Below are 26,165 nucleotides of genomic sequence, written 5' to 3'. Positions count from 1 at the left end.
CTCCTCCTATAGAGGGAGAGCTCTATTTGTCTCACGCGGTGAGCTACTCCGCGTAAGAGATGTTTATAACCTTGGAATTGTTCACTTGGTTCACATTCTGCACTGTTTGATATTGTTCGCTTGTTTCTGTCGCACTGGTTTTAGTCGCTGTTCACTTGTCTTCTTAGGTGTTTCCAGTCTTGCTCTGCTTGACCAATGGCTTCCTACACGTTCACTGAAGAGGTCGACCCATCTTCTTCTTGGTCTTCCGCGTGATCTCTTGCCAATGCAGGGACCCCATAGTGTGACTTTCTGCGTCCATCTTCCGTCTCTAAGTCGTGCAATATGGCCTCCCCACTTCCATTTGGTGTTGGTGGCTTGCAGTGCTGGATCTTTAATTGCTGACATCTTTTGTAGCACTTCGTTTGGAACTCTGTCCCTCAGTGATAAGCCTAGTATCCTTCTCAGCATCTTTCTTTGGCATATTTGGAGACTGTTACGAAGTTTGGCAGTGAGAGACCATGTCTGACACCCATATAACAGTACAGGAGTTACGCAGGTCTCCAATATTTCTACTCTGAGTTTCTTGCTGAGTGTTTTCTCCAGTATGATGAACTTGAGAGTCCAGAATGCCTTCCACGAGAGAGAAATCCTTCGTTTTATTTCCTTCTCTGTCTTCTGGTGGAAGGAGACTAACTGTCCTAAATATACGTATTCAGATACGTACTATATTTCTGCACCGTCAATTATTATGGGTGACTCCGGCCCGTTTGACATTACGTGTGTCTCGGTCATGTTCATCAGGAGGCCTGCTGATCTGCTGGCGCCACATAATTCTTGGAGCATTGACTGTTGATTATGCAGAAGATATTCAATAGTCTGTTCTCCCATGGCCTACAAAAAGGCTGGTTATGAACCCAATTGAAAAATCTGTGATCTATACTGAAGAAGAAACTGAATAAACAGAAGCTTACAACAAAACATGGACTCATTTAAGCACTGTATAATATCTGATTAAATGTTGCTGATATTCCAAGGAAGTGCCAAACTTTGGCTTCCAGTATTCCTGACAAAAGCAACAAGTTAATGAAGAGTAAGGGAATGTTCACAAAATATTAGTAACATTCAGACTCTGTTTTCTGTTCATTATTTCTGTGCAAAATACATTTTTGTTGATTATTTCTACCAATAAATGCAGCTTTGTTACCCATGTAATCACTTTAGTCTAAAAATGTGGCCACCTCTGTAATCAATTCAGTAGGTGAGGCTGGAGTTAATAATACTAAGGGCGTTAATCTATCAAGCACAATGCATCTAGAAAAGAGAGGGGATGTAATTTAGTAAAGGTGGCTATGAAGGAACTTGGGAGGCATGGAGGTAGAGATCCATGCTTTCCTGACCTCGGCACCAGAATGAGGTGGTGTGGTCGGCTTTGATTGATCGACTCTGCAATGTTGTTAATCTTGGAACTTGTTAATAGTATTCCATATTTGTACAGCATTTTTATGAAGAAAATATGTTAGATTTTGAGAAAATTATTTTTGTTTCAAACATTTTATAACATCTTACGAACATATAAGTTCGGTGTATCATTCACAGGGACATTCAGCAACACACAGGACGATACTTTAAGTTCAGTATTCAAAACATGTAGGTTCCAAAAGGAAAAAAATAAAATGATATTCCATATTAATTTGTAACACTTCCTCTACTATGGGCCAACCTCTGCTATTTTATTTCCTCTGTCGTCATCAGAATGAGAATCCAAGATGGGTGGGCAGCATTAAAGTCGCCCACTAAGAGAAAATAAGTAGAAATTTTATCTTTATGTATTCAACTTTGACATTACGCACACTTCACATGAACGAAGTGTCAATAACTGACAACTAAATTATATCCAGCGGGAATAAAAAAAAATTGGCCGTGTTTAGTCTTGCAGAGTGTTCGTTTTAAAAAGGCTGTTCATTATGGAACTCCCAGCCCCTGAGACTTTATAAATTTGTTCTTTTATAAAAGGAGACATACATACATACATACATACATACATACATACATACATACATACATACATACATACATACATACATACATACATACATACATACATTACAGTCCACACCTGTGGAGTAACGGTCAGCGCGTCTGGCTGCGAAACCAGGTGGCCCGGGTTCGAATCCCGGTCGGGACAAGTTACCTGGTTGAGGTTTTTTCCGGGGTTTTCCCTCAACCCAATACTAGCAAATGCTGGGTAACTTTCGGGGCTGTACCCCGGACTCATTTCACCGGCATTATCACCTTCATATCATTCAGACGCTAAATAACCTACCTAGATGTTGATACAGCGTCGTAAAATAACCGAATAAAATAAATACATACATACATACATATATACATACATACATACATACATACATACATACATGCGTACCTAGCCTACATGCGTACACACGCACACACGCACAAACACACATCACATGCATACATACATACATAACTCTATTCATAATTCTGTAATATATCGGAGGTAAAGGACACTATGTCACAAATACTGAATTTTACAGGAGAGCTAAATGAAAGTGCTCTTTAACACGATACCTTATGGGCTATGCCATAGTACCCTTTCCAACAGACTAACTAGAAGTTAGTGCTTTGCACCGCTAAAAAGAGAGCGAAAAATAAAATATAAATATGCAAAAACCTCAATTTCGAAAAAAAAAATGGATATAGTGCTCTTTACCTCCGGTGTACAGAATTGTACATCTCATTACAAGGGTTGATCAAGAAAAATGTGACTCATTTTTTTTTCACAGATGTTTATTACTCTACTTCAGTGTTTACTTTTTCAAATAGTCCTCTTCTACTGAATGCACTTGTTGTAGCATTTCTTTCAGTCCTCGAACAACATGATGCATGCCATTCTTTGTCAGGTCCTTGAGAATCGCCTCACATTTCTGGGATCAGTTATCACCAGGGAAGAGTCATGGCTGCATCATTATGATCCTGAAGGAAAACAAGCCAGCACAATGTGGAAATCACCAGGTTCGCCAACACCAAAAGGGCAAAAGTTGTTCCATCTGCAGGGAAGGTGATGGTGATCACGTTCTTTGACTGTAGCATGCAGTTCCCCCTCACACCACTGTTACAGGAGCACACCACACGTCAGTATTGAGGAAGCACATTGCAAAGAAACGACCACAAGTTCATCGCGATGGATGGATACTGCATAACGACAACGCACGGCTTCACATCGCGAATCATGTCATTGTTGAATTCAACATAATCTGTGTACCACAACCGCCTTGTAGCCCCGTTCTCGCTCCTTGTAGTTTAGGGAAAAGCACGAAATGAATTAATGCAACCTCTATGAAGATTACTATAAGAGATTCAGCACAGTACAATTTGTTATGTATTTATTTAATAATAATAATAATAATAATAATAATAATAATAATAATAATAATAATAATAATAATAATAATAATAATAATTCACTATCACCTTTACATTTTAACTTTGCTCTAGAGTATGTCATTAGCAGGCTTCGAGACTTTGGACCCGATACAATAAGTTTACTGTGCATCCATTATAAGTTGTTGACTCGCTGCAGGTAGATAGAGATGTGTTGAGGTAACAACGTTGCTATTTAGAGCAGAGTACTGTAGTATGGGGAAACACATATGTACATTCTGAAAGTAAATATACATTACACAATGATAATGTCAAAAGAATGTGAAAAGCATTTATTCTCCTGTCTTTTATAAGCATTTGTGTTTAATCATACACAGTGTTAATGGTGGAAATAAACATGTAGCAATTTTAATGTTTTCATTTATCCTATTGGTTTTCTTTAGGAAGTGCAGTTACAGTACCGAATTGCAATGTACTACAAGATACATTCTCAGTCTCTCAAACGTAAATCTTTTTCGGTTATCTGACAAAGTTTGTACTGTAGAAAGCTGCGCTCTACGTTGCATGACGTGAAAGGAGCAAAATGAAAAAAACCTAACTTCATTGCAGTCTCTAAGAGACAGTCCTTTATCCTCGGGTGACTCTATGTCCACTAATTTGCTGTTTATGTTACACAATGTTCCATATCCGCTATTTTTACTTGAAACTGATTTCCACTTCTGTTTTACACGTTCAGTAACCGGTGTACTTGATGTTTCATTAATTCTCTGCACCATTTTCTAAATTAATTTGAGGGCTTCCGGCATCTCTTGCTCTGACTTTTCTAACCGTGTAAAAGTTTCAGACACAGTTTGTATGAAAGCCAAATTATTCGTCAGAACTTTCAAATCCAGAGCGTTTTCCTTTGCGTATTTATTGGCATTCATTCTATAGTACCCCCACCCACTGTACGCTTTACCACTATACTCAGTACGTGGATTTCCCACTGAACTGCTCTATCGGGTCCGAAGTCTCGAAGCTTGGCCATTAGGAAAGTCCAGGATAACAGAGAGGGTTTGGAATTAAACGGGTTACATCAGCTGCTTGTCTTTGCGGATGACGTGAGTAGGATAAAATCCACAAACGATTAGGGAAAACACGGGAATTTTACTGGAAGCAAGTAAAGAGATAGATTTGGGAGTAAATCCCGAAAAGACAAAGTATATGATTATGTCTCGTGACGAGAATAGTGTACGAAATGGAAATATAAAAATTGGAAATTTATCTTTTGAAGAGGTGGAAAAGTTCAAATATCTTGGAGCAACAGTAACAAATATAAATGATACTCGGGAGGAAATTAAACACAGAATAAATATGGGAAATGCCTGTTACTATTCGGTTGAGAAGCTTTTATCATCCAGTCTGCTGTCAAAAAAATCTGAAAGTTAGAATTTATAAAACAGTTATATTACCGGTTGTTCTTTATGGTTGTGAAACTTGGACTCTCACTTTGAGAGAGGAACATAGGTTAAAGGTGTTTGAGAATAAGGTGCTTAGGAAAATATTTGGGGCTAAGAGGGATGAGGTTACAGGAGAATGGAGAAAGTTACACAACACAGAACTGCACGCATTGTATTCTTCACCTGACATAATTAGGAACATTAAATCCAGACGTTTGAGATGGGCAGGGCATGTAGCACGTATGAGCGAATCCAGAAATGCATATAGAGTGTTAGTTGGGAGTCCGGAGGAAAAAAGACCTTTAGGGAGGCCGAGACGTAGATGGAAAGATAATATTAAATTGGATTTGAGGGAGGTGGGATATGATGATAGAGAATGGATTAATCTTGCTCAGGATAGGGACCAATGGCGGGCGGCAATGAACCTCCGGGTTCCTTAAAAGCCAATAAGTAAGTAAGTAAATAGTAATAATAATAGTAATAATAATAATAATAATAATAATAATAATAATAATAATAATAATAATAATAATAATAATAATGCTTTATTTTTTCTGGCAGAGTTCAGGCCGTCAGCTTTTCTCTTCCACTAACCAGAGGACCAAAAGGAAATATATGTTAATATTATTTATTCTACCAACAGCAGAAATAAACCGCTCTTACAGTTTGCACAATTATGACAAATTGTGCTGTATTATACATACATAATACACAAACACATCAAATCTTAGGATAAAGAAAAATATTAGATCTACATAAAATTACACATTCTAATATAAATTTTTATCAAATGGCGTGCACTCATACTTCAATCTCCTTCCTATATTAATTTTACTATTTGTATGTAATTACTAGACCTAATATAGCTAATTATTTAATATTATTTTTCATCTTGGTGCAGCATAAAATATATGATTGGGTTGACAATAGCTTTATCCACTATTAGTATGTGAAGAGAAAATATCTTTATATCAACCGTGCTGCAACAGTCTTGGTAATAAGTAGGTTACATCTCGAAGTGGGAAATCATTGGATTAATGTTTAGAGCCAGAGGAACAATTCCCAAGGAGAATCTTGACTTCCTGATCAAAATTAAAACACCTGTTGCCATAGCTGACTCCATATTGGAGAACACACTCGGAATTATTAGACATCATTTTTACTCTGTTACTTAAATTTTATTTGTGTCAATTAAAATGCAGGAAGCGTCCACTTACTGCCAATACTTTTTAGTTGGTTATTTAACGATGCTATATCCAATATTCGTTATTTAGCATCGGTAGGATTGATGATAGCGAGATGGTATTTGGCGAGATGAGGCGGAGGATTCGCCATAGATTACCTGACATTCGCCTCACGGTTGGGGAAAACCTCGGAAAACCCCAACCAGGTAATCAGCCCAAGTGGGAATCGAACCCGCGCCCGCGAGAAAATCCTGATAAGGAGGTAAGCGCTTCAGCCGACTGAGCTACGCCGGTGGCTTACTGCCAATATTTTAGTATTTAATCATCTTATTGATCTTACGTATTGTTCGGCATGAACTGATTAAGAGCCCGATCATACTGATTTCCTAATTGAGGCAGCTATTTAAGTGGATCTAAAAGAGTATAAGTTGTAAGTTAAATTTGAATGATGACCAGGCAGCGCATTTTCGTTCCCAAACATACAGCGGATCGAGTAGTTTCTTCTGGCAGCTACATCTATTACGTCACGTGGATGCGTAAGCAAGGTCGAATTGCGAGCAGGTACGCATGAGATCATTAAATAATAATTATGTAATGTATTATAAATATGCCCCCGTAACGTCATATGACGTAGAAACAACATTCTCTTTTTTTAAATAAAAGTGTATGTGATGTTCATAAAAGATTTGCATTTCATAACCTCAGAATATACGTTTTCGTTCACTGCAACGGGATAGGTTTTGATAAACGAATTATTTGTATATAGGTATTATGTAAAATAAATATTGATAATTTGTGTACTGATTTTTGTTATCATTATTTTGTCCTTGTAACGTCATGTGACGTAGGAAGAATAATATATGAAGAGTCCACTGCAAGAATGATGGATGTCATTTGGAATACATTTTGCAGGAGAAGCAATTGAAAGCTTGAAATGCTTAGCGCTCAAAGCTTAACTGTGATTTTCCGATCATTACTGGACATTGACTATCGGTGTTAATGCCATATAACTCTCTATGTACATTCTTTATGTCTAAAGCTATATATTGACAGTCTTGGTTCATTTTCGACAAGAAAGTGACATCCATCATTCTTGCAGTGGACTCTTCATATATTAGTCCACACCTGTGGAGTAACGGTCAGCGCGTCTGGCCGCGAAACCAGGTGGCCCGGGTTCGAATCCCGGTCAGGGCAAGTTATCTGGTTGAGGTTTTTTCCGTGGTTTTCCCTCAACCCAATACGAGCAAATGCTGGGTAGCTTTCGGTGTTGGACCCCGGACTCGATTCACCGGCATTATCACCTTCATCTCATTTAGACGCTAAAATAACCTAGATGTTGATACAGCGTCGTAAAATAACCCAGTAAAATAAAAAAAATTCATATATTATAGAACATAATAGTAAACATGATGCACATTAACTGTAAATACTCTATATATAATATACTCAATTAATTCATTTAACGAAATCAACTCCGTTACGGCGAACAAAACATATTACAGCGTATTCTGAGATTATGAAATTCATATCTTTTACTATAACTGCCAGTAAAAATTTGTTTAAGCTACGAAAATGTTCTTCCTACGTCATATGACGTTACAGGGGCAAAATAATAATAACACAAATCAATATACAAATTACCAATATTTATATTTTACAACAATATACCCCGGCCAATAAGTGGATCCGGAATCACAAGGGTCTTTCCTGTAGTGAGTGGAGGGAAGCAATCAAGATGAATGCGAACGTGTCAGTTGTGCGTAGTGTACCTGGCAGGTCTTCGGGCAGTAACCTCTGTCGACGTTGCGACAGGGAGGTTGAAACCCTTGCCCATGTCCTGGGGGCCTGTCCACACGGTGAAATTATAAGAAATACGCGGCATCATACAGTAAGATCTATAATAGCAACTGCCTTAAGGAACAAAGGTTATTCAGTATATGAAGAAGTACACGGGATATACAGTGAGGGCAGTAATCGAAGAATCGACATAATTTCATTTAAACTTCCCTCTCTTGAAGGTTACATCATAGACCCTACTGTGAGATTCGAATCGCACGAACACCAGCCAGAAGAAGTACACGAGGAAAAAAGGAATATATATGAACCTTCCATCAGTTTTTATAAGGACAAATACCATCTGGAATCCATCGTCATTACGGGACTAATGATAGGAGCCCGTGGGACCATACCCCGGTTCCTAGTCGACTTCTGTAAATCTTTTGGCCTGCATAAAAGTATTGTAAGAGATCTGACAATTGCAGCACTCAAAGGTTCAATAGCTATTTTCAGGCATCATACATATGGACCATGACTAATTCGCATCTCCTTGACGTTACTTCGTTTAACATCATGTGTTTCAATATAATTCAAATTGTTTATTTTTCACTCTAACAACAATTTATCACTAAGCCTCAAGGCTTTTACTCTATTGTATCATGGTACTCTTTGTCGATGGCAACCTGTAGTGCTTACAGGAAGAAATTAAATTAAATTAATACAAATAATTCGTTTATCAAACCTATCCCGTTACAGTGAACGAAAACATAATAATATTATGAGGTTATGAAATGCAAATCTTTTACGAACATCACATAAAATTTCTTTAAACTAAGAGAATGTTCTTTCTACGTCATATGACGTTACAGGGGCATATTTATAATACATTACATCATTATTATTTAATGACCACATGCGTACCTGCTTGCAATTCGACCTTGCTTACGCATCCACGTGACGTAATAGATGTAGCTACCAGAAGAAACTACTCGATCCGCTGTACGTTTGGGAACGAAAATGCGCTGCCTGGTGATGACTCTGAACCGAAACCTATGCCACTCTATTGTGTTACCATGGCAACACATTGTGCTCGCGAGGATTTCGTACTACTAACTTTGCATAGACCGAGTCAGTAAGAATCCCCATGTGTGAAACTTCATTTTCCTTGTGAAAAAAAGAAATAATTCACGCATATTTCCTCATTTCTTACATCTTCGTTTTTTTATTTATTCTTTTTTTTTTATTTTTTTTTTATTTCTGACCTTTCAGACAAGACTGTCCCGCCTCTAGCCTCTTTCTAGGCCACATTCTGCTCTTCTGAAAATAAAACCTTTATTGCAGCTAATTCCTGAGTAAGTCTACTAAAAAATGCAATTTTTAAAACAGCTACTATTTATAAAAAGGAATTCTTAAGATACATTAGCATTACATGGGCTATGAAACAAGAATGTGTAATCTAGTATTCTTGGACTTGCTTTCTTTTTCGCAATATGAAAATCAGTTGGCAGGTAAGCAGCGTGCATGTGATGCTTGCTGTTTGTTATGCTTATAATAATAATTGCCTGTCATGTTCTGAATATTGTGCGAGTCACGTCTTTCTCAGCCAATATTTACATTATGCCGTTGCATGTGTCAGGTTGATGGTTCAGAATCTTTCTAAGTCTCAACTAAAATTTTTCAAACAATTTACACCTTCATTCTTTGTAATGCTATAGATAATTGAGGTAAATGCAGCATTATACTGCAATTTATAATTTGGTAATACCACGACTGGTTTTGAGATTATCGATAATTTACGAACAACGTTAGTCAAATAAAATGCAAAACCTTAAACAGTATTCATTAGAACTATTTCACACATAAAAAGAAAAAAATAATTAAAAACCTAAAATGAGCTAATAAACCATAATAGTACATTATGCAACGAGCCTATAATGGTAGTAATTAAGACGCGAGTATGTTTATGAAACGAGCGCTTGCGCTCGTTTCATAATTTTCATACGAGTGTCTTAATTACCATTATAGGCAAGTTTCATACGACTTTTTATGCTCGACCATATTTCTAACTTGAAATTATTCAGAAGTATTCATATTATTCTTATCTGACTGGGGAGCGGAAGTGACCTTGTGCAATATCTAGTAAACTGTGAGATGTGCGCAGACGCGAAAGTGTTGATTTTTTCCAAGGAACAAATGTCATTGACCTTGATATAATCTAGACAGTAAAATGAACATTAATCTTGATATAACCTGGAAATTGATTTAGACATTGAAAAACGAGATGACAAATTGAATTTATTTGATTATTTATAATTAACGTTAATTATTATAGTAACAGAACATAACCTTCTGCGACAGTATTGGATTTCCAACCTCCGTGACGTTTCGCTAGTTGTCTTTCGATTGCATATCCGAGAATAATCGATACTTGCGCTTTCATATTGCTTTCTGATTGGTGGAAAACCTGAACTTTAATGAATAGGTGTACTTTAATGAGGTCCATTAAAGGGCTGCTACCAGGTATATAATTACTACATTTCGGCATAGTCGAGCATAAATATGCATTAAGTATAAACTTACAGTTGATAGCTTGGTCATTGCAACTAGATACTGAGACACTTGTGTTACATTATCTATCTTGTCAATTTTATTTGTTGAAACAAAACACATTAACAATAAAAACAGAATATAATATTCCTAATCAAATCACAAACTGTAAATTGAACTTCATTTAAATACAGAATTAAAATAATAGTGAAAGTACTGCTTTGTGTTCCGTAAGAAATGCAGATTTTGAAACTGAGCTGTAGATTATAGATGAACAACGATCGAGAAAGTAAGAATAACAGCGCCCGCAAAGCCTAAAACCCGCACGACAATGTTGTATACGTGGCGTCGTTGACGTAAAGACTGCTTGTGAGTGTTTCGAGACTTAGAGATTGATCACTCCCGAAGTCCCGAATGTCAAGCAGCCTTGAATCGTCACAGTTGTTTATACCTGGCTGAACTTTTATCTACTTTGGTAACTGTTATATATGTATAAACAATCAAGTAGCCTATTTGAAACATCATCTCTACCTTTCAGTGTATAATAATCCGTTCACCAGTCTTTATTTAATTACTAGGCCCTTATTAAAAGGCTAGAAAATTTCTTTTCTTATGTTTGAGATGAAGTGTGCAATCTCAAGTAAAAAGATATTAACGTTATGTTTTATGTTTCTTAGAAATGCAAATTTATTTGAGAATTGTTTTTTTTTTCTATTTATATAACCACAGGTAATATCATGTAATAGAACCAGAACATTTTGATAACTAGGATGCTGTTTTGTTTTGTCTTTTTGTCTCATTTAAACATCTCTAATGTCATTTATTTCAATGATGTATATTATTCAAAGTTACGAAATTTTTCCACGTCGACCAAATGCTATTTCGAGAATGATGAGCGACACTCGAAACGCACGAGATGTCGGAATAAGCAGACCTGATTTTCGAATATGGACGAGCCAATGGGAACAGTAGACAAGCTCACAGATTGTATCGGGTCAAGTATTCACATAGGAGACATCCGGCCCATACCATTTTTCCACGACTGTTCCAAAAATTATGGAAAGGAGGGCATGTGGTGCCAAATTACAATTCCATTTCCATACAACTATTTTTGCTTATAACTTTTAACTTTCGACTCAGTCATTTCCGGACCATAGTTCCTTATCTCAAATTGATACATGTGCCCTTCGCCATCATCCCTGAAAGTTTGTAACACCACTTCGGAAACATCCTGTATACCAAACGTGTGAAACTGTTGACACTGAATATTGTAAAAACTGTAGCTAAAAGTCCAAATGACGTCATTTAGGTGTTATTTGAAAATTTTTATTACAATTTTGGCATAAATATAGACTTTATTAAATATGTCACGGAACTAGGCAACCTTAACCTACATGTTTGCCATCCTAATTCTGAATATATATTTTTTTATTTGGTTATTTAACGACACTGTGTTATTTAGCGTCGATGTAACTGGTAATAGCGAGATGGTATTTGGCGAGATGAGGTCAAGGATTCGCCATTGATTAATGACATTTGCCTTACGGTTGGGGAAAACCTCAGGAAAAAACCAAACCAGATAATCAGCCCACGCCTGAGTGCAACTCCGGATGGGTAGGCAAAAGTGCTACCGCCTGAGATACGTCGAAAATCTCAATTTGCATTCGACTTATATAAAGCTTTTCTTGCTGCTGAAATCCCTTTGTGGAAAGTGCAAGGTTGTGGGTCTAGTGCAAGGTTTTTGTAATTGCCTTTTATTACGTATTTTAGCTATTTATAATGCCTTTTTGCTGCCTATTTTAGCAATTTATGATGCCTTTTTGCCCGCCTATTTTAATGATTCATAATGCCTAAACTTCCGGTCTCTGGCCTGATAACTAATAACTAGACTTCGTTGAATTGCCACACACAGCATGCAATCAGGTTGCCTATGTACGGTAGTATAGAAGAGATGAGCGACCTCCCGGTCTCGTAGTATAAGCAGTTCATGTTAAGAGATGTGACCGGTCCAAATAGATAGAGCAGCTACAGCTAATATATACCTAAGTAAGCACTTGTTTTTGCATTATTGTGGTTGGAATAGTCAAAGCTTAACATTTGTTCAGTGCAGACAGGAATTCACTCAAACATGCTACAATGACAGTGTTGCTGTTCCAAACAATTGCCCCTGGAATACCCTTACCCCCGCAGCCAGTCTTGACCCGTTGGAAAACGTGGTTGGACGCTGTTAATTATTGTGCAGAATATTACGTCAAAATAATGGAGGTAATTGATGCATTGGATAGCACAGACAGTTCCGCTGTTGCAGCTGTAAAATCATTGCCTTCTGAACAGCTATTGGAAGATATTTCTTCATTGATTCTAATTTTAAAATCGTGTCCAAAAACATCACCCTGTTAGAATCGTCTAAACTACAACTCTCAGAAGCCCTTAATATAGTGTATAAAGTATCACAAACCGTTATCCAAAATAACAATTCACTAATTTCAGAAAAAGTGGAATGTAAGTTGAGAAACATTATTGCAAAAAATTCTGCCTATTCACAACTTCGTATTATAAATGATGTATTATCAGGTCACGACAAGACGTTTAAAGTTGGTATACTAAAAAGTAGTGACTTTCCGTTCTTCAAATATGCACCTATTACATCGTGTGATGTTGAACGTACATTTTCCCAATATAAAAACTGTTTGAGTGACCATCGGAGGAGGTTCACTTTGTAGTCACTCAAAATGTATGTAACTCTTCACTGCAATGCACATATTCAAGGATAATGTGAGTATATTACATTAAATTTTAAGAGTTAATATATCTCACTACAAAATAACTTTGTATTTACATGTTTAGACATTTCCTATTTCAATGATCATTCATTATATTTCTTGAATGCAGGATACAGGTTTTATTGTAACCGCAGTATACTGCTCAGTGTTTACATCAGAGGCATACTCCATCCGTTGCACGTCTCCTTCTCATACAGTCTATACCGCGTGCGTAGTAAACCTTACGATTCTCGTGGCAATTCCACGAAGTCTACTAATAACTAAATAGGTACGTACTGGATTATTTCAAAACAACAATGCCACACGAGACTGGCAGTTTTCAGTACACAGACTACGATGCTACTTCAGAAAAGAATTCAGAAATTGTGGGTAAAGCCAGCTTCAGTATAAGAACAGAAAGACTACATTAAATGTGACTGCAAAATATGTACTTCATATTTGTCGATAATTCTTCAGGTAATGAAAGTTAATTTATTATCGGTCGTACTGTGGCTGAATTTAAATTTTCAGAGGACGAGTGAGATCTATTTCACAGATCTGTTTTGATGACTGCCTATTCAATTCAATTCAATTCAATTCAATTCAATTTATTTGGCCATTAGAAATACAGTTTTAGGCTTCGTCAGAATACATTTAAAAACATATAGATACATTTTTAAAAAACACTAATAAAAGAAACAGTAAAATTTAAATAATACAATGAAAACATGAAATAATTTGAAACTTTTAAATTAAAGAAAACTAACTAAATTGCAATTAAACTTATTTATTAAAATACAATTTCATACAAATTTGTGTTGAAAAACTCAGCAACAGAATAAAAGGGATTATTTAATAACCAATTGTAAAATCTAGTTTTGAAGCTATTGATTGGTAATTTATAATATTGACTTGGGAGCTTATTATATAATTTCATCCCCATAATTAAAAAGTTTGTGTTGTTCTTGTGTAATCTATAATATGGAATATTAATTTGTTCACTATTTCTAATTTCATGATCATGTATATTGGCCACTAATGAGTAATTGTCGATATTTTGTCGAGTGTAAAGTACTAGATCATATATATACAAATTTATGAATGTTAAAATCCGTGATTGTCTGAAAAGTGGCCGACAATGTTCCAGATAGTTTGATTTACATAAAATTCTAATGGCTTTCTTTTGTAAAATCAAGACGCTTCCAATTTTGGTTCCATTTCCCCATAAAATTAGGGCATATATCGGATTATCGACTGAAAGAAAGAAAAGTAGGCACATCTTAAATAAGTCGTAATTTCTTTAACAAATATAAAACTCTTGATAGCTTTGTGCATAAGGGATACCCGGTCAAAATGTTCCCTCTAATACGCATTAAAATATATTGTGCATAAACTTTACTGTAGGGTAATTATTGGTAATATTGTGATATGAGTAATATTGTGATAGTTCTTTTTGAGAATTTATTACAATTTTACTGAGCGAGAGAAAGATCGGTTTTTTGCGTCAACGTATTAAGGGAATGTTAGTGAACAAAGAATAATTTTGCCCCAGCTATCCAGGGCAATATGAACCTCTGTTATTTTTGGTAATTCCTTACAGTTGTTTCAATTTTTATGAAATGGTAAAATATAAATCTATACACAAAATGCAATAGTCAGGAATTGGTTCTGACGAAAGGTATTTAAATACATTATCATAAAGCAGGACCAGTGAACAAAACTCCGCGGAGCAACGGAGAGCGGCTCTTGTTCACGAAATACTACTGCCAGCTCTCCAGTGCAAAACAGCTGTGCAGAATCGGATTAGAAATCACGGGTATCTATCGCGCATGGACACAATAGGAATCAAATTCATAAGCTCCGTAAGTGACGGTAAATCCTAGTGAATCACACTATATAGAGTAATATGATCCCTTTGAGTGATCATTTTGCCCAGTTGTTGGTACCAGAGAAAACAAATATGACAAATCGCCATCTTGTATGAATGGAACAAAACGTATGCAAGTAGGCCTATGCCTATTTGAGCTATACACGCCTAAATACTTGTGTTTAAGTTCAGATATAGGCCTGTTGTTTCTCACATAACAAATTGCCGAACTATGACTGGTACTTTACGTCAACAGCGCTTGAAATAACGTTTTCTTACGTGAAAAATTAAACTAACCAACAAACTTAACCTCAACCGAAGACACTGCTTGATGTGGTCACAGGTGGAAAGAGGGGGAAAGTGAGTGACGGACAAGATGAGCCGAAGCTTATGAGAGTGTCATGCAACAATATAGAAAGGAAAAACTCTGGTTACAGATATAGTTATTTATTTCAACAATCCGTGTTCTTCACTAGTTCGTAGGCAGAGAAAACGAGAGTGCTCTTGAGAAAATATAGAATATTCAAATTGTTGGTTCTATGACTCTGATTGGAGCTAAGTCGAGGATGTGCTGATGCTAGGACTGGATAAATAAGAAGTGTAGGGTAACGGGAGTACCTAGGAAGTAGAATGACACTTGTCCTACTAGACGGGTCAGCGGGTAGGAATTTGAGACACAGGAAGCAGGTTGGGGGAAGGTTCTCTTCTATCGAAGCTCTGCAAACAGTGGCCGGCGATTCGACGACCGCTAGAGGGGAAGGGTTACTCTCTGCTAATGAGGTCCCCGATCGGCGTCCACAGAGAGAGTTTTTCAAGGAAGCTGTTGCCCAAGGCAAGCCGGACTAAACGGGAGGGAATCGAAGGCGGGAATGTCATAGGAAAGAATTTTTATTAACTTGGTTATTTAACGACGCTGTATCAACTACGAGATTATTTAGCGTCGATGGAATTGGTGATAGTGAGATGATATTTGGCGAGGTGAGGCCGAGGATTCGCCATTGATTACCTGACATTTGCCTTATAATTAGGGAAAACCTAGGAAAAAACCCAATCAGGTAATCAGCCCAAGCGGGAATCGAACCTGCGCCCGAACGCAACTCCGGATCAGCAGGCAAGCGCCTTAACCGATAGAGCTACGCCGGTAGCTCATAAAGTCTGTGTGATGTATCTTGTCTCACTGTAAAAAGAGAGAGAAAGGAGATATGTCTTACTTCGTCTGTATTGTTATGGCGATGGGGGAATGGAGCGATGCCGTCCATTCATTCATCCAGTGGCGGAAGGGACTAGTTTATACATTCTGTAACACAAAATAAAATAACAAAATATCTCTCTTCGTACTGTGTAGTTCCGTCACTGCGCTTGTCTTTCAAGAAACTGAGTTCCGGTAGCCTGTACAATAACAAGGTTTTGAAAGGAATCCTGAAAATTTACAACCCTCCTATAATCTCCACCCTCATTTGAAGGAAATTGGTTTTATTGCTACTGAGACAAGATAAACCTTACCAGGTATAGGAAAGAATTGTGAGGGATTGAAGCAACAAAAGGGAGATGAGAAGCAGATGGTTCGAAGTTGAAATTATGTAATATGATTATGAACCCCTTATTTCTGTACTTCTTCTATGCGAACTACATTCAATTACATACACTAACAGTCTTACTAATAAACAGTGTATAGTTTTTATACGATACTTATGCAGAGTTGAGACAGAAAACGTTACTAATAAACCGTGAATAAGCGATGAATGTATAAACAGGCTGTAACTATACAATGGGAATTGCTTTGCAGTAGTTATATACACGAAACCCGTTGTTTAAGCGTTGTATATAGAGAAAAAATGGCCGCCCCTCTAACAGCTGTTCATATCGACTGTCATTTTATAATGATGGTTACCTTGTAACCACAGAAGAACAAACCAAAGATCATAGAATAGTTAGAATAATATTGCTGTAGCTTGTATTCTTTGACCAAAATGTAGTGTGGTAATCGATTAGAGCCAGTTGTACTATCGATACATGCCACACTAGAGCGCTCTACCGGATGCAATAGAGAACCTCAGATATTGACGAAACTATGACGTAGCTGTGTAACAGTTATACTGTTATACACGACGTATGTAGTGATTATTAGTAAGGAATTTATACACGACGTATAAACGAGCTACTCATTGTATAAGTGTAAGACAGTTAAACGTCTGTATATAGAGTTTTTATTAGTAAGACCGTAATTCTTTCTGCCTGAGTATGAAAATACAAGTTCATAAAAAAAACAAAAGAGTGAGAAATATATGTGTGTATGTACGTATGAATGTATGTATGTAATGATTTTTTCAACGTGAACGATGCATACGCTTGTGTTGTTAATTCTTGTTTGTTGCTTTACAGTGAAGTTCATGCCAGACTCGAATCCAGCCGCAGCCCCCCCTCCGTACTATGGGCAGTACCCCCCCGTACAAGCAGCGCCAGGACCTGCCGCAGGCGCCGCCGTCCCGCCGGCCGGGGGTGCCGCACCGGCCCCCAGTGCCGCGGACACCAAGCCTACAGCCTAAGTCAGTCCCACCTCTCCTACCTTTTGGCATCGCAACGTGTGAGGCTCTCGTTCTGGAAATTACAACAATGATGCCAACGGGTTGAGAGATTTCGAAAAGTAAATTCTCTCTCATTTCCGGAAGCGTCACGACTGTATTTGGATGGGAGGAGGACGGTACAAAACCTGGCGTCTATCAATAAATTCCCTTGGTTCATGCAATTTTTCATGTTTTATTCTGTTGGACACTCACCAAATGGGTTCACAAATGGCATGAAACTTTACTATACAATCATGTTTAGAATGTCGGAATGTCCCTTGTAGGAAACAAGTAACGGAACACCAACACGCAAGCGGCCGAGTGCTTCACTGATATATGTCTGTACATATTGTTCGATCGGCTCCCAGGTGTTGCACGGATTTGTTGGTTGGGCTACAAACTCGGCACCATTTTGTTCTCTCTAATCGACAACACAATTTTATAAATAACGTAGCTCGCTTCCTTTTCTGTAGTGTGTCGCACGAGTCTGCGGGATGTAGCTTCTGTTGCTTGACATAGCGGTTCTCTCCTTCCTTTCTCTCTTGATCGGTGTCTGCATATATCGCGGTATGTCGGTGGTGGTCACTCGTAGCGGTCTGCCCCATCCCGGAACATTAGCTGCATCTCCAAGAAAACACCAAAATGAATTTTCATCTACACCGCAGGTGTGGGCAGAAATTTTGTTTCTTTACGTAGCGCTTAGTCGTCTTGTTTTCCGAGAGGGGAAGAGAGAGGCAAGATTATTCCAGGGTGGGGCCCACGCCTCTGGTATCCAGAGGTTGCAGGTTGGTCTGATAGTGCACTGTCTCACAATAATCGATGTATTAAAAAGTAAATGTTTCAGTTTTAATTACTGCTTTCGAGATTTCTTTGAATTTCACACCGTTTAAATATATTATTAATTATTAAATTGAAAGGACACCTCATACGGCACGATGACAGACTATACTGTTTTCGCTGTAAGAAAAATCCTAATGTAAACATAAGCACGTTGCTGTCATACCCGTGATTGGCTCCCAGTCGAAACACTTACATGGCGCAGGAAAATATAGTTCGTATTTGGGAACCACAATCTTGTATTATTTGAAAATAAAAAATTGAATTCTAGTTGTTAAATACGATGAAACATTTAATTTCACTCATGTGTAAAACGCTATGTAAAAGAAAAGCTACTTTTATATTTTGTTACGTACTATGAACGCGGATGAATACCAACGATAATACCGAGGTAGTCTGTTCTTGTAACAAGCTGGCGTCACTTGAGCTCGTAGTTGTTCACATAAGCTAGTATTGAAGTATGGCTTCTGTATCCTCAACTGTCCATTGTGAAGACATAAGACTTAAAAATAATGTAATTGTAGTAATTATAAAGTAAATGTTTCCTAAACAAATGAATGCATAGTAGTGAGGTTAGGCCTACTTGACGAGTAACGGGAAATGTTTAATATGAAACAGAATGTAGTACAACAGTAGTCGGGAACACGTACTGAGAATCTATGGCGCCAAACAGTGGCCAATGAAGCCTCACTTCAGTCACGTGCTATTGTTTACATTAGGATTTTTCTTACAGCGAAAAGATTATAGCTGACGATTTGCGACGTTCATGGACCAATTTTTCGAAAACGGACCGGTCTCAGAAAACAACAGAAGACAGTCTTTGTTCCATCATAAGACCCCGATTTCCTATTTGACTGTAGACTCGGTTGAAAACCTGCTGGTGTCTTTGTGCCGTGGCAGAGCTGTCAGATGGTGATGTGCAAATTAGCTTAGGTATTCATTTGTTCTGTAACGAGAACATTATACTCATTCAACATTTTGTAATACTGAAGGAGAAGGCCTATGTAACTTAGCAACCTGCGATCGTGTGCAACATAACCTAGATGTGAGGTGTGTAGTAGCGTTACTCTCTGCACTGTCTCTCTCATATGATTTTAGTCCCAATTGTCGTATTTTATTTAAGAAAATCCAATTTGCGTGTTGAAATATAAATATTTTATTTAAGAGAGGTATGTGACTATGTCTTTATGATTATATTTATTGTGAACAATTTCATGAATTCATACATGAAATATTAGCCAATGGGAGAATGGTCATTACCAATCGTTTTCTTTTTTTCTGTATGATAATCATATTAATACTAATAATATTATTAATGATAATATACATGTAATATTTGTGTATAGGACAAGTCTGAAATCATGAAATTGTACGTAAATGTAAAGTTAATACTGATATATTGATATTATGAACATATTACTAGAATGGATTACCATATTGTAAAGTTTAGTGGGTATAAATATTAAATATAGCATTTGTTTTATTGTGGTATAAATCTATAACCTCTCCTTGTCTCCATAGAAATCCTTTCCTGAGAATAAAGTACTGGTAACTACAGAGGTGTGAAAATTATTAGAATAATCTTAATTTTAAAGGTTTTTTAATAGTTCCTTCACAATAATATTAATTGAATTGATGAATATTGGTGTATATTAATATACTGATGTAGGATATATTTACTACTAACAATGCCGGAAAGCATTGTTGTACATTGGTATTTTTCTTATTTTACAATTGTTATGGGAATTCAGAAATTATATTATGTTGGCGGAATTGGAAACATAAAAAATTATATGCACAAAACAGATGTATACGTTCATTTGAACCATCACAACAATGTAAACGCAAAGAACAATTTGTTTAAAGCATTTCTTAATTAATTTTTTATGTTTCCAATTCCACCAACATAATATAATAATTTCTGAATTCCCATAACAATTGTAAAATAAGAAAAATACCAATGTACAACAATGCTTTCCGGCATTGTTAGTAGTAAATATATCCTACATCAGTATAGTAATATTATATACCAATATTCATCAATTCAATGAATATTTGTGAAGGAACTATTAAAAAACCTTTACAATTAAGATTATTCTAATAATTTTCACACCTCTGTATAGTGTAACTCTGAAGTCGCGCAAATGTAGGTGTCAGCATGGACTACAAGAGGGAAGCTATGAAATTCTGGCTGAATGAATGTGGTAAAAACCGCCATTCAATATCATACTTTCGCAGGAACTTCCGTCGCGTTACATCAGAGTGACAACTATATTTATGGAAGAAGCAGATAAAAAATATAACGACACATCCCATAGAACATAAAAAAAAAGTTATGTAGGGTATTTGTTCGTTTTGAACATGCTAGAAGACCATCGAATTGCTCCAGATTCCTCTTGGTACTACGAGAAAAACCCAACCGCTTGATAAGTTCTTCTTCCGGCAGTGGAAAGCGCTTTACCACCGCTTATCAGAAAAAATAGCGACGCGCGAAGATATTCACGCCGAAGTTTTACATAGGGACATACTTAAATTGCAATCCTTGATCCATTTTCAATTTTCATCTCCACGATTCCGGGATATAATAAGATAATCTTGGTTTGCAAGCAGATACACCACAGAACGACCTCCTGAATTTGTAGTACCCGTGAAATATTGTCTTGAAACGATGAAAAAACAATGTGGCCGAAAAGAATTGTTTTCAACATTCAATCAATACGAGTCACTTCTGTCTCTTGTATATGCTTCAATGACATCATAGGACGCGAGACAGCTTACTCCATTTCACAAGCGCACTCCACTCCGCTCGCCAGTGAGACAGGGATGTTCAGCTGCATTGCGTTATCGTCTGACCACAGAAGGATTCCAGCTTCGATTTCGGGGCCTTGCAGTGAAAATAGGCAGCTAAAACTTTGCACATGGTCTTCTCGTAGCACATCGGTTATGTCACTAAAGTTTCGAGGCAAGTTTCGGTATGCAGGGTGTGGTACTTCCCTTGTTAGAAAAATTGGAAAATGTAAATGTGGTTTAATGCAGTGGTGATATTTGGCCGACTCGGACGAACCGGTTGTTAAATTATTTCTAGGTAATATTTGCAATTACTATGGATATCTACCGTATATGTTTAACATACGTATACATGAGAGAACTGGTTGTTAAACTTCTTGAATATCGCCACTGGACGATAGTACAAGAAACAAATTTTCTTCGATTAAAAAGGAAGGATTCAGAAGCAGTGTTTGGTGTATCCTGCAGGAATTTTTGTATTACTTGCAATGAAGGTAAGTATGTAATAATTAGGAAACGGATTTTCAGTTCCATGCCTATTTTGTTTATGTCCTAAACTATGTTATTCAGAAATATCTATGTACAGAAGTGGCAAAAAAAAAACCGGACCGACAGAATAATCAGTCCCCGAAATGAGCCACTCCGCATGCCACGTCCGCATTCACAAGATAACGAGTAATCTATTGAAATTGTTGTAGTTTCGACTGCTGACGTAGCTCATTTCGAAAGCCATTAGAAAATAAACTGGTAAAATTCATGTTCTGGGAATAATCGCTGCAATCGAAAAGTATTGGGAATAAATTTGAATAAGGAACAAAAAAAAAAGTTTCCTTCCCAGGCAGGATTCGAACCACGAAAGTCTTAGTTACCAGTCTATCGTGCTGTCACTGTGCTAAGGCTCTGAAATCAGCTACAAGGGTCGGTCCGTTTTTTTTTTTTTTTTTTTTTTTTTTGAGACAATAAGAATCTGAAGTTGGTGCTAAATGTCAATGAGGACGAGGGGAAGCGTGCCAGGTAACTGAAGGGGGGGAAGAGATGCGAAAGCACAGTCTACACGCCATTTTGCTATGTGATTGAATACAGAGATATTATTTTTAAAAGGAAATCAGGTTTTAAAAATATGCAAACTATTTAATAAGACAGGGTGAAAGGAACCAAAGCATTTCGTCGTTTGTTTTATGAAACCTCCTATGTGACAGTACAAAAAATAATTTATTTTTCAGGAGGAAGAAAAATTAAATTAAATATCAGTAGGCATTCACTGATCCTCGATGATGTCATTTATTTTTATTTTATTTTAGTAGGTTTTTTACGACGCTTTATCAACAGCTTTGGTTATTTAGCGTCTGAATAAGATGGTGATAATGCCGGTGAAATGAGTCCGGGGTCCAACACCGAAAGTTACCCAGCATTTGCTCATATTGGGTTGAGAGAAAACCCCGGAAAAAACCTCAACCAGGTAACTTGCTCCGACCGAGATTTGAACCCGGGCCACCTGGTTTCGCGGCTAGACGTGCTAACCGTTTACTCCACAGGCGTGGACGATGTCATTTATGTTCACTATATTCACCAACGTTTTGTACCGAATTACTTCATATATTTTATACAGGCCCATTGATTTTTAATTAATTTTTTCTTTCTTCTGAAAAACTATGTTGTGCACTGCCACATAGGGGATCTCATAAAATCAACGATTTGAACATTTAAGAAAAAGAAAATCACCCGTCCGCTACATATTTTTATAGCCTATGTATTTTTATGGTAAATTAATTATATCAATATGCAGATGATACAGTTTTCACAACTTCGCAGACTCCATACTTTTCTATAAACAAATTATAGCAATACCTCCCAGCACTAGAACTATGGCTTCAGAAATGGAAAATCAAACTCAACATAGCAAAAAGTCAAGCAACAATCTTAACGAGATGTTATTCTAGACAAAACACAAATATCACTCTGCTATAGACACCAATCTCATGGCCATCAACAGTTAAGTATTTAGGAGTTACACTGGATTGTCGACTCACATGGCTACCACATATTAACACTAAAATCAAGAAAGGTTATAGAAGACTTCATTTATTATACCCGCTCATCAAATCTTCTGCTCTCAATTACAAAATTAAAGTGAACATATACAAAACCCTCATCCTATCTGCTTTAATCTACGCAGTTCCTGCATAGGCATTTATATCCAAAACTACAATGAAGAAAGTTCAAGTATTTCAAAATAAACTCCTACGTATTATTCATGGAAGTGGCTGGGATACACGAACAGTTCAACTACATGACGACCTAGAAATAAACATCGTTTCTACAACCATCAGAAATATGACAACAAAACTCTATCACAAGACTTCACAAAACACCAACTCGCTAATATACAACCTTGGCACATATTCAACTGCAAAAGATAAGGACCGAAGACCCAAAAGTATTCTTACTACCATCTTTTTAATAATAATCAAGCTGTAACTACATGTCAGGCCTGAATCCTTCATACTTAAGACACAGTTCACCAACAGCTAAGAGAAAGGGTCGACAGACAGATACTCTGTCTACACTACAACAGAAGAAGAAACCTAAAGTCCTATAAATGCCTAAAAACTATGTTTGTGCCTTTTTTTTTTAGTACCGGTACATTTAAAACACAAATACAGGTACTGAAAATGCAAAAATGCCGAAAAAAATGTATAATATGTTGTTGTTGTTTTCTAATGCCAGGCGTTTGACAATAAAGTCATTTGACCTCTTGCACTCCAATATTTTTCAAAGATATTATCATGGCCAGCCACTGAAGCACAGATTTTGAGGTGTTCCGAATCCATCTCTTGGTCTGTCGCACAATGGGCAGTTAGGGGACTGATATATTCCAATTCTATGCAGGTGTTTGGCCAAACAATCATGGCCTGTTGCCAATCTAAATGCAGCTACAGATGATTTTCGTGGTAAATCGGGAGTTAACTGTGGATTATGATGCAGAGAGTTCCATTTTTTCCCTTGAGATTGTGACATCAAATTTTGTTTGTTGAAGTCTTAGTATGTAGATTTAATAAATCTTTTCACAGAGTAATACGTAGATTTAGTAACAGGCCTGTAAGTAGCAGTGCTGCCCTTCTTTGCTAAAGCATCCACATTCTCGAGAAATGGCAAGTTGTAGCCGATTTAAGTGAACACCATATTTTAACGTTTTGGTGGCTACTTCATTCACACACAACCCCCAGAATGTCTGGAGGACCACACCTGCTGTTGGTCGACGCTGGACCTAGCTGGGAGATCTTGTTGATCACCAGCTTTCCCTCCTTAAGCCACTGGAGGACGATTTTAGTGTCATAGCAGGTCAGCACTAGAAACAGAAAAGTAGAAAGAGGAGGAAGGAAAGTGAAATGAACTCCTAGTCCTCGAATGCTCTAATGCTGTTGGGGTCGGAGAAAGTAAGAGTTCAGTCAGAGGACTGGATAGGAAAGGGTAAAGAGGGAATTAGGTATTGAATAGAGGAAAATTATACCAAATTCAGTCATTAACTCATCAAGCTGACCAGTGCTAATTGATGAGTAGCCCCTCCCTTTAGCTCAGCTTGTAAATTATGCTTACTAACAGCTGCACCACGGGAAGGTAGGGATGCGACATTGGGTATTTGTTCAGGTTGGTTTCTTAAAGCCTTCAATGGGAAGGATTAATGGCTCTCTCCCTGTATCCGACAGATACCCTTTTGTATAATATTTAAATAAAGAAAACAAGTAAAATTATACAAAATAAACTGCAAACATTTGTTAATAGATGTTTACAAAGAATTAAAAAAATGAATCTCAAACTCAGAACTATGGAAGATAACAAATCAGAAAGAAATCACAATAGAAATCAAAAGACGAAAGTGGAATTGGATAGGGCACACAATGAGGAAAGAAGATGGAGCAGTAGAAAGAATGGCTTTGGATTGGAACCCCAGGGTAGTAGAACAAGAGGAATGCCAAGAAATACATGGAAGAGAACAGTTTTGGAGGAAATTGCTAGGGAGGGGAAAACATGGAGCGAAGTGAAGAAGTTGGCTACAAATAGGGTCCGATGGAGGCCCTTTGTGAATGCCCTATGCTCCTCATGAGGAGATACAGTAGTTTGATTGACTGAAATAAAGAAAAATCTCTTAACAAACACTGCTCTGAGAGGTTCGTTTCATATAGGTCCTAGAAGGGGAGGGAAGATTTCACATAATTTTGTGGAACCAAAGACTGTTTGGAAAAATTCATCCTAACATAAAAGGGTTGGTAGGTTGTTCAGGTTAGGTGAGAGCTTACAAATTAGTTTTTGCGTCAATGCATCCCCGTTATGCAAAACGAAACTGACCAATCAGGAATCGGTCTTTTTCACTGATAAAATTTGAGTCTTCAGTTCAGTTAGCACTCATCACATCATCAGCACCAGTTACTTATACCTAAATTCCATCTGAAATGGAATATTTACTAAAATTAAAATTATTCATTGTTAATTTTATGTCAACTCGTAAAACTCCTACATTGGATTTTATAAATTCCTAAATCTCTCTTTTTAGCACCTAGAAATCCGTTCCCTGGTAATATTATATTACGCACTTTATGTAAAATATTTTATTTGAACTAAATTACTACTTTAAGTTTCTGCTATTAGTTCAATTATCAATTCTGGGGGAAGTTGTAATGGTGAGAGACAGCGAATGTAGTTTTAGTTACCATCAACTTACGTCTTACGTATTTCAATAGGAAATGCTTCGATTACTGAAATGCCTCGCCACTTAAAACTTAAAATCTATATAGGCCTACATATAGAATCGTGTTCATTTTCTAACAAGACCAAATTGCAATTCATTATGAGGGAATTTTTATTAGGGTTAGGTCTATTTTTTTCAGGTGCTTTGCATATACAAGTTTATGAGAAATCAGCAAAGCAACATATTTGTAATATTCAAATTTCTGGATATACTTTTAAAAAAATTGACTCTTTGCCAAACAGAATTTAAAGATCAGCAATTTACGTCG

The 26,165-nt window shown here is 37.0% G+C and overlaps 1 protein-coding gene across 2 annotated transcripts in view; it reads left to right on the top strand.

Annotated features, from left to right (window-relative positions):
* nSyb (neuronal Synaptobrevin) overlaps window positions 1-19,846 on the top strand; it is a 106,604-nt gene extending 86,758 nt beyond the window's left edge. Inside the window, exon 7 of one of the 2 annotated variants that reach the window (XR_011333925.1) lies at window positions 17,345-17,481. Coding sequence is in view for 1 of the 2 variants with exons in the window: in XM_069835199.1 (XP_069691300.1) it covers window positions 17,345-17,508 (164 nt within the window). In the remaining variant the exon portion in view is untranslated. Of the gene's footprint in view, window positions 1-17,344 lie in introns of both variants that reach the window. The other variant, XM_069835199.1, reaches the window with a different exon arrangement.
* The last annotated feature ends 6,319 nt before the right edge of the window (window positions 19,847-26,165 follow it).

This window comes from Periplaneta americana, chromosome 1 (assembly GCF_040183065.1).
Source record: "Periplaneta americana isolate PAMFEO1 chromosome 1, P.americana_PAMFEO1_priV1, whole genome shotgun sequence".
NCBI classification, from domain to species: domain Eukaryota; kingdom Metazoa; phylum Arthropoda; class Insecta; order Blattodea; family Blattidae; genus Periplaneta; species Periplaneta americana.
This window is presented reverse-complemented; position numbering and strand designations above follow the sequence as displayed.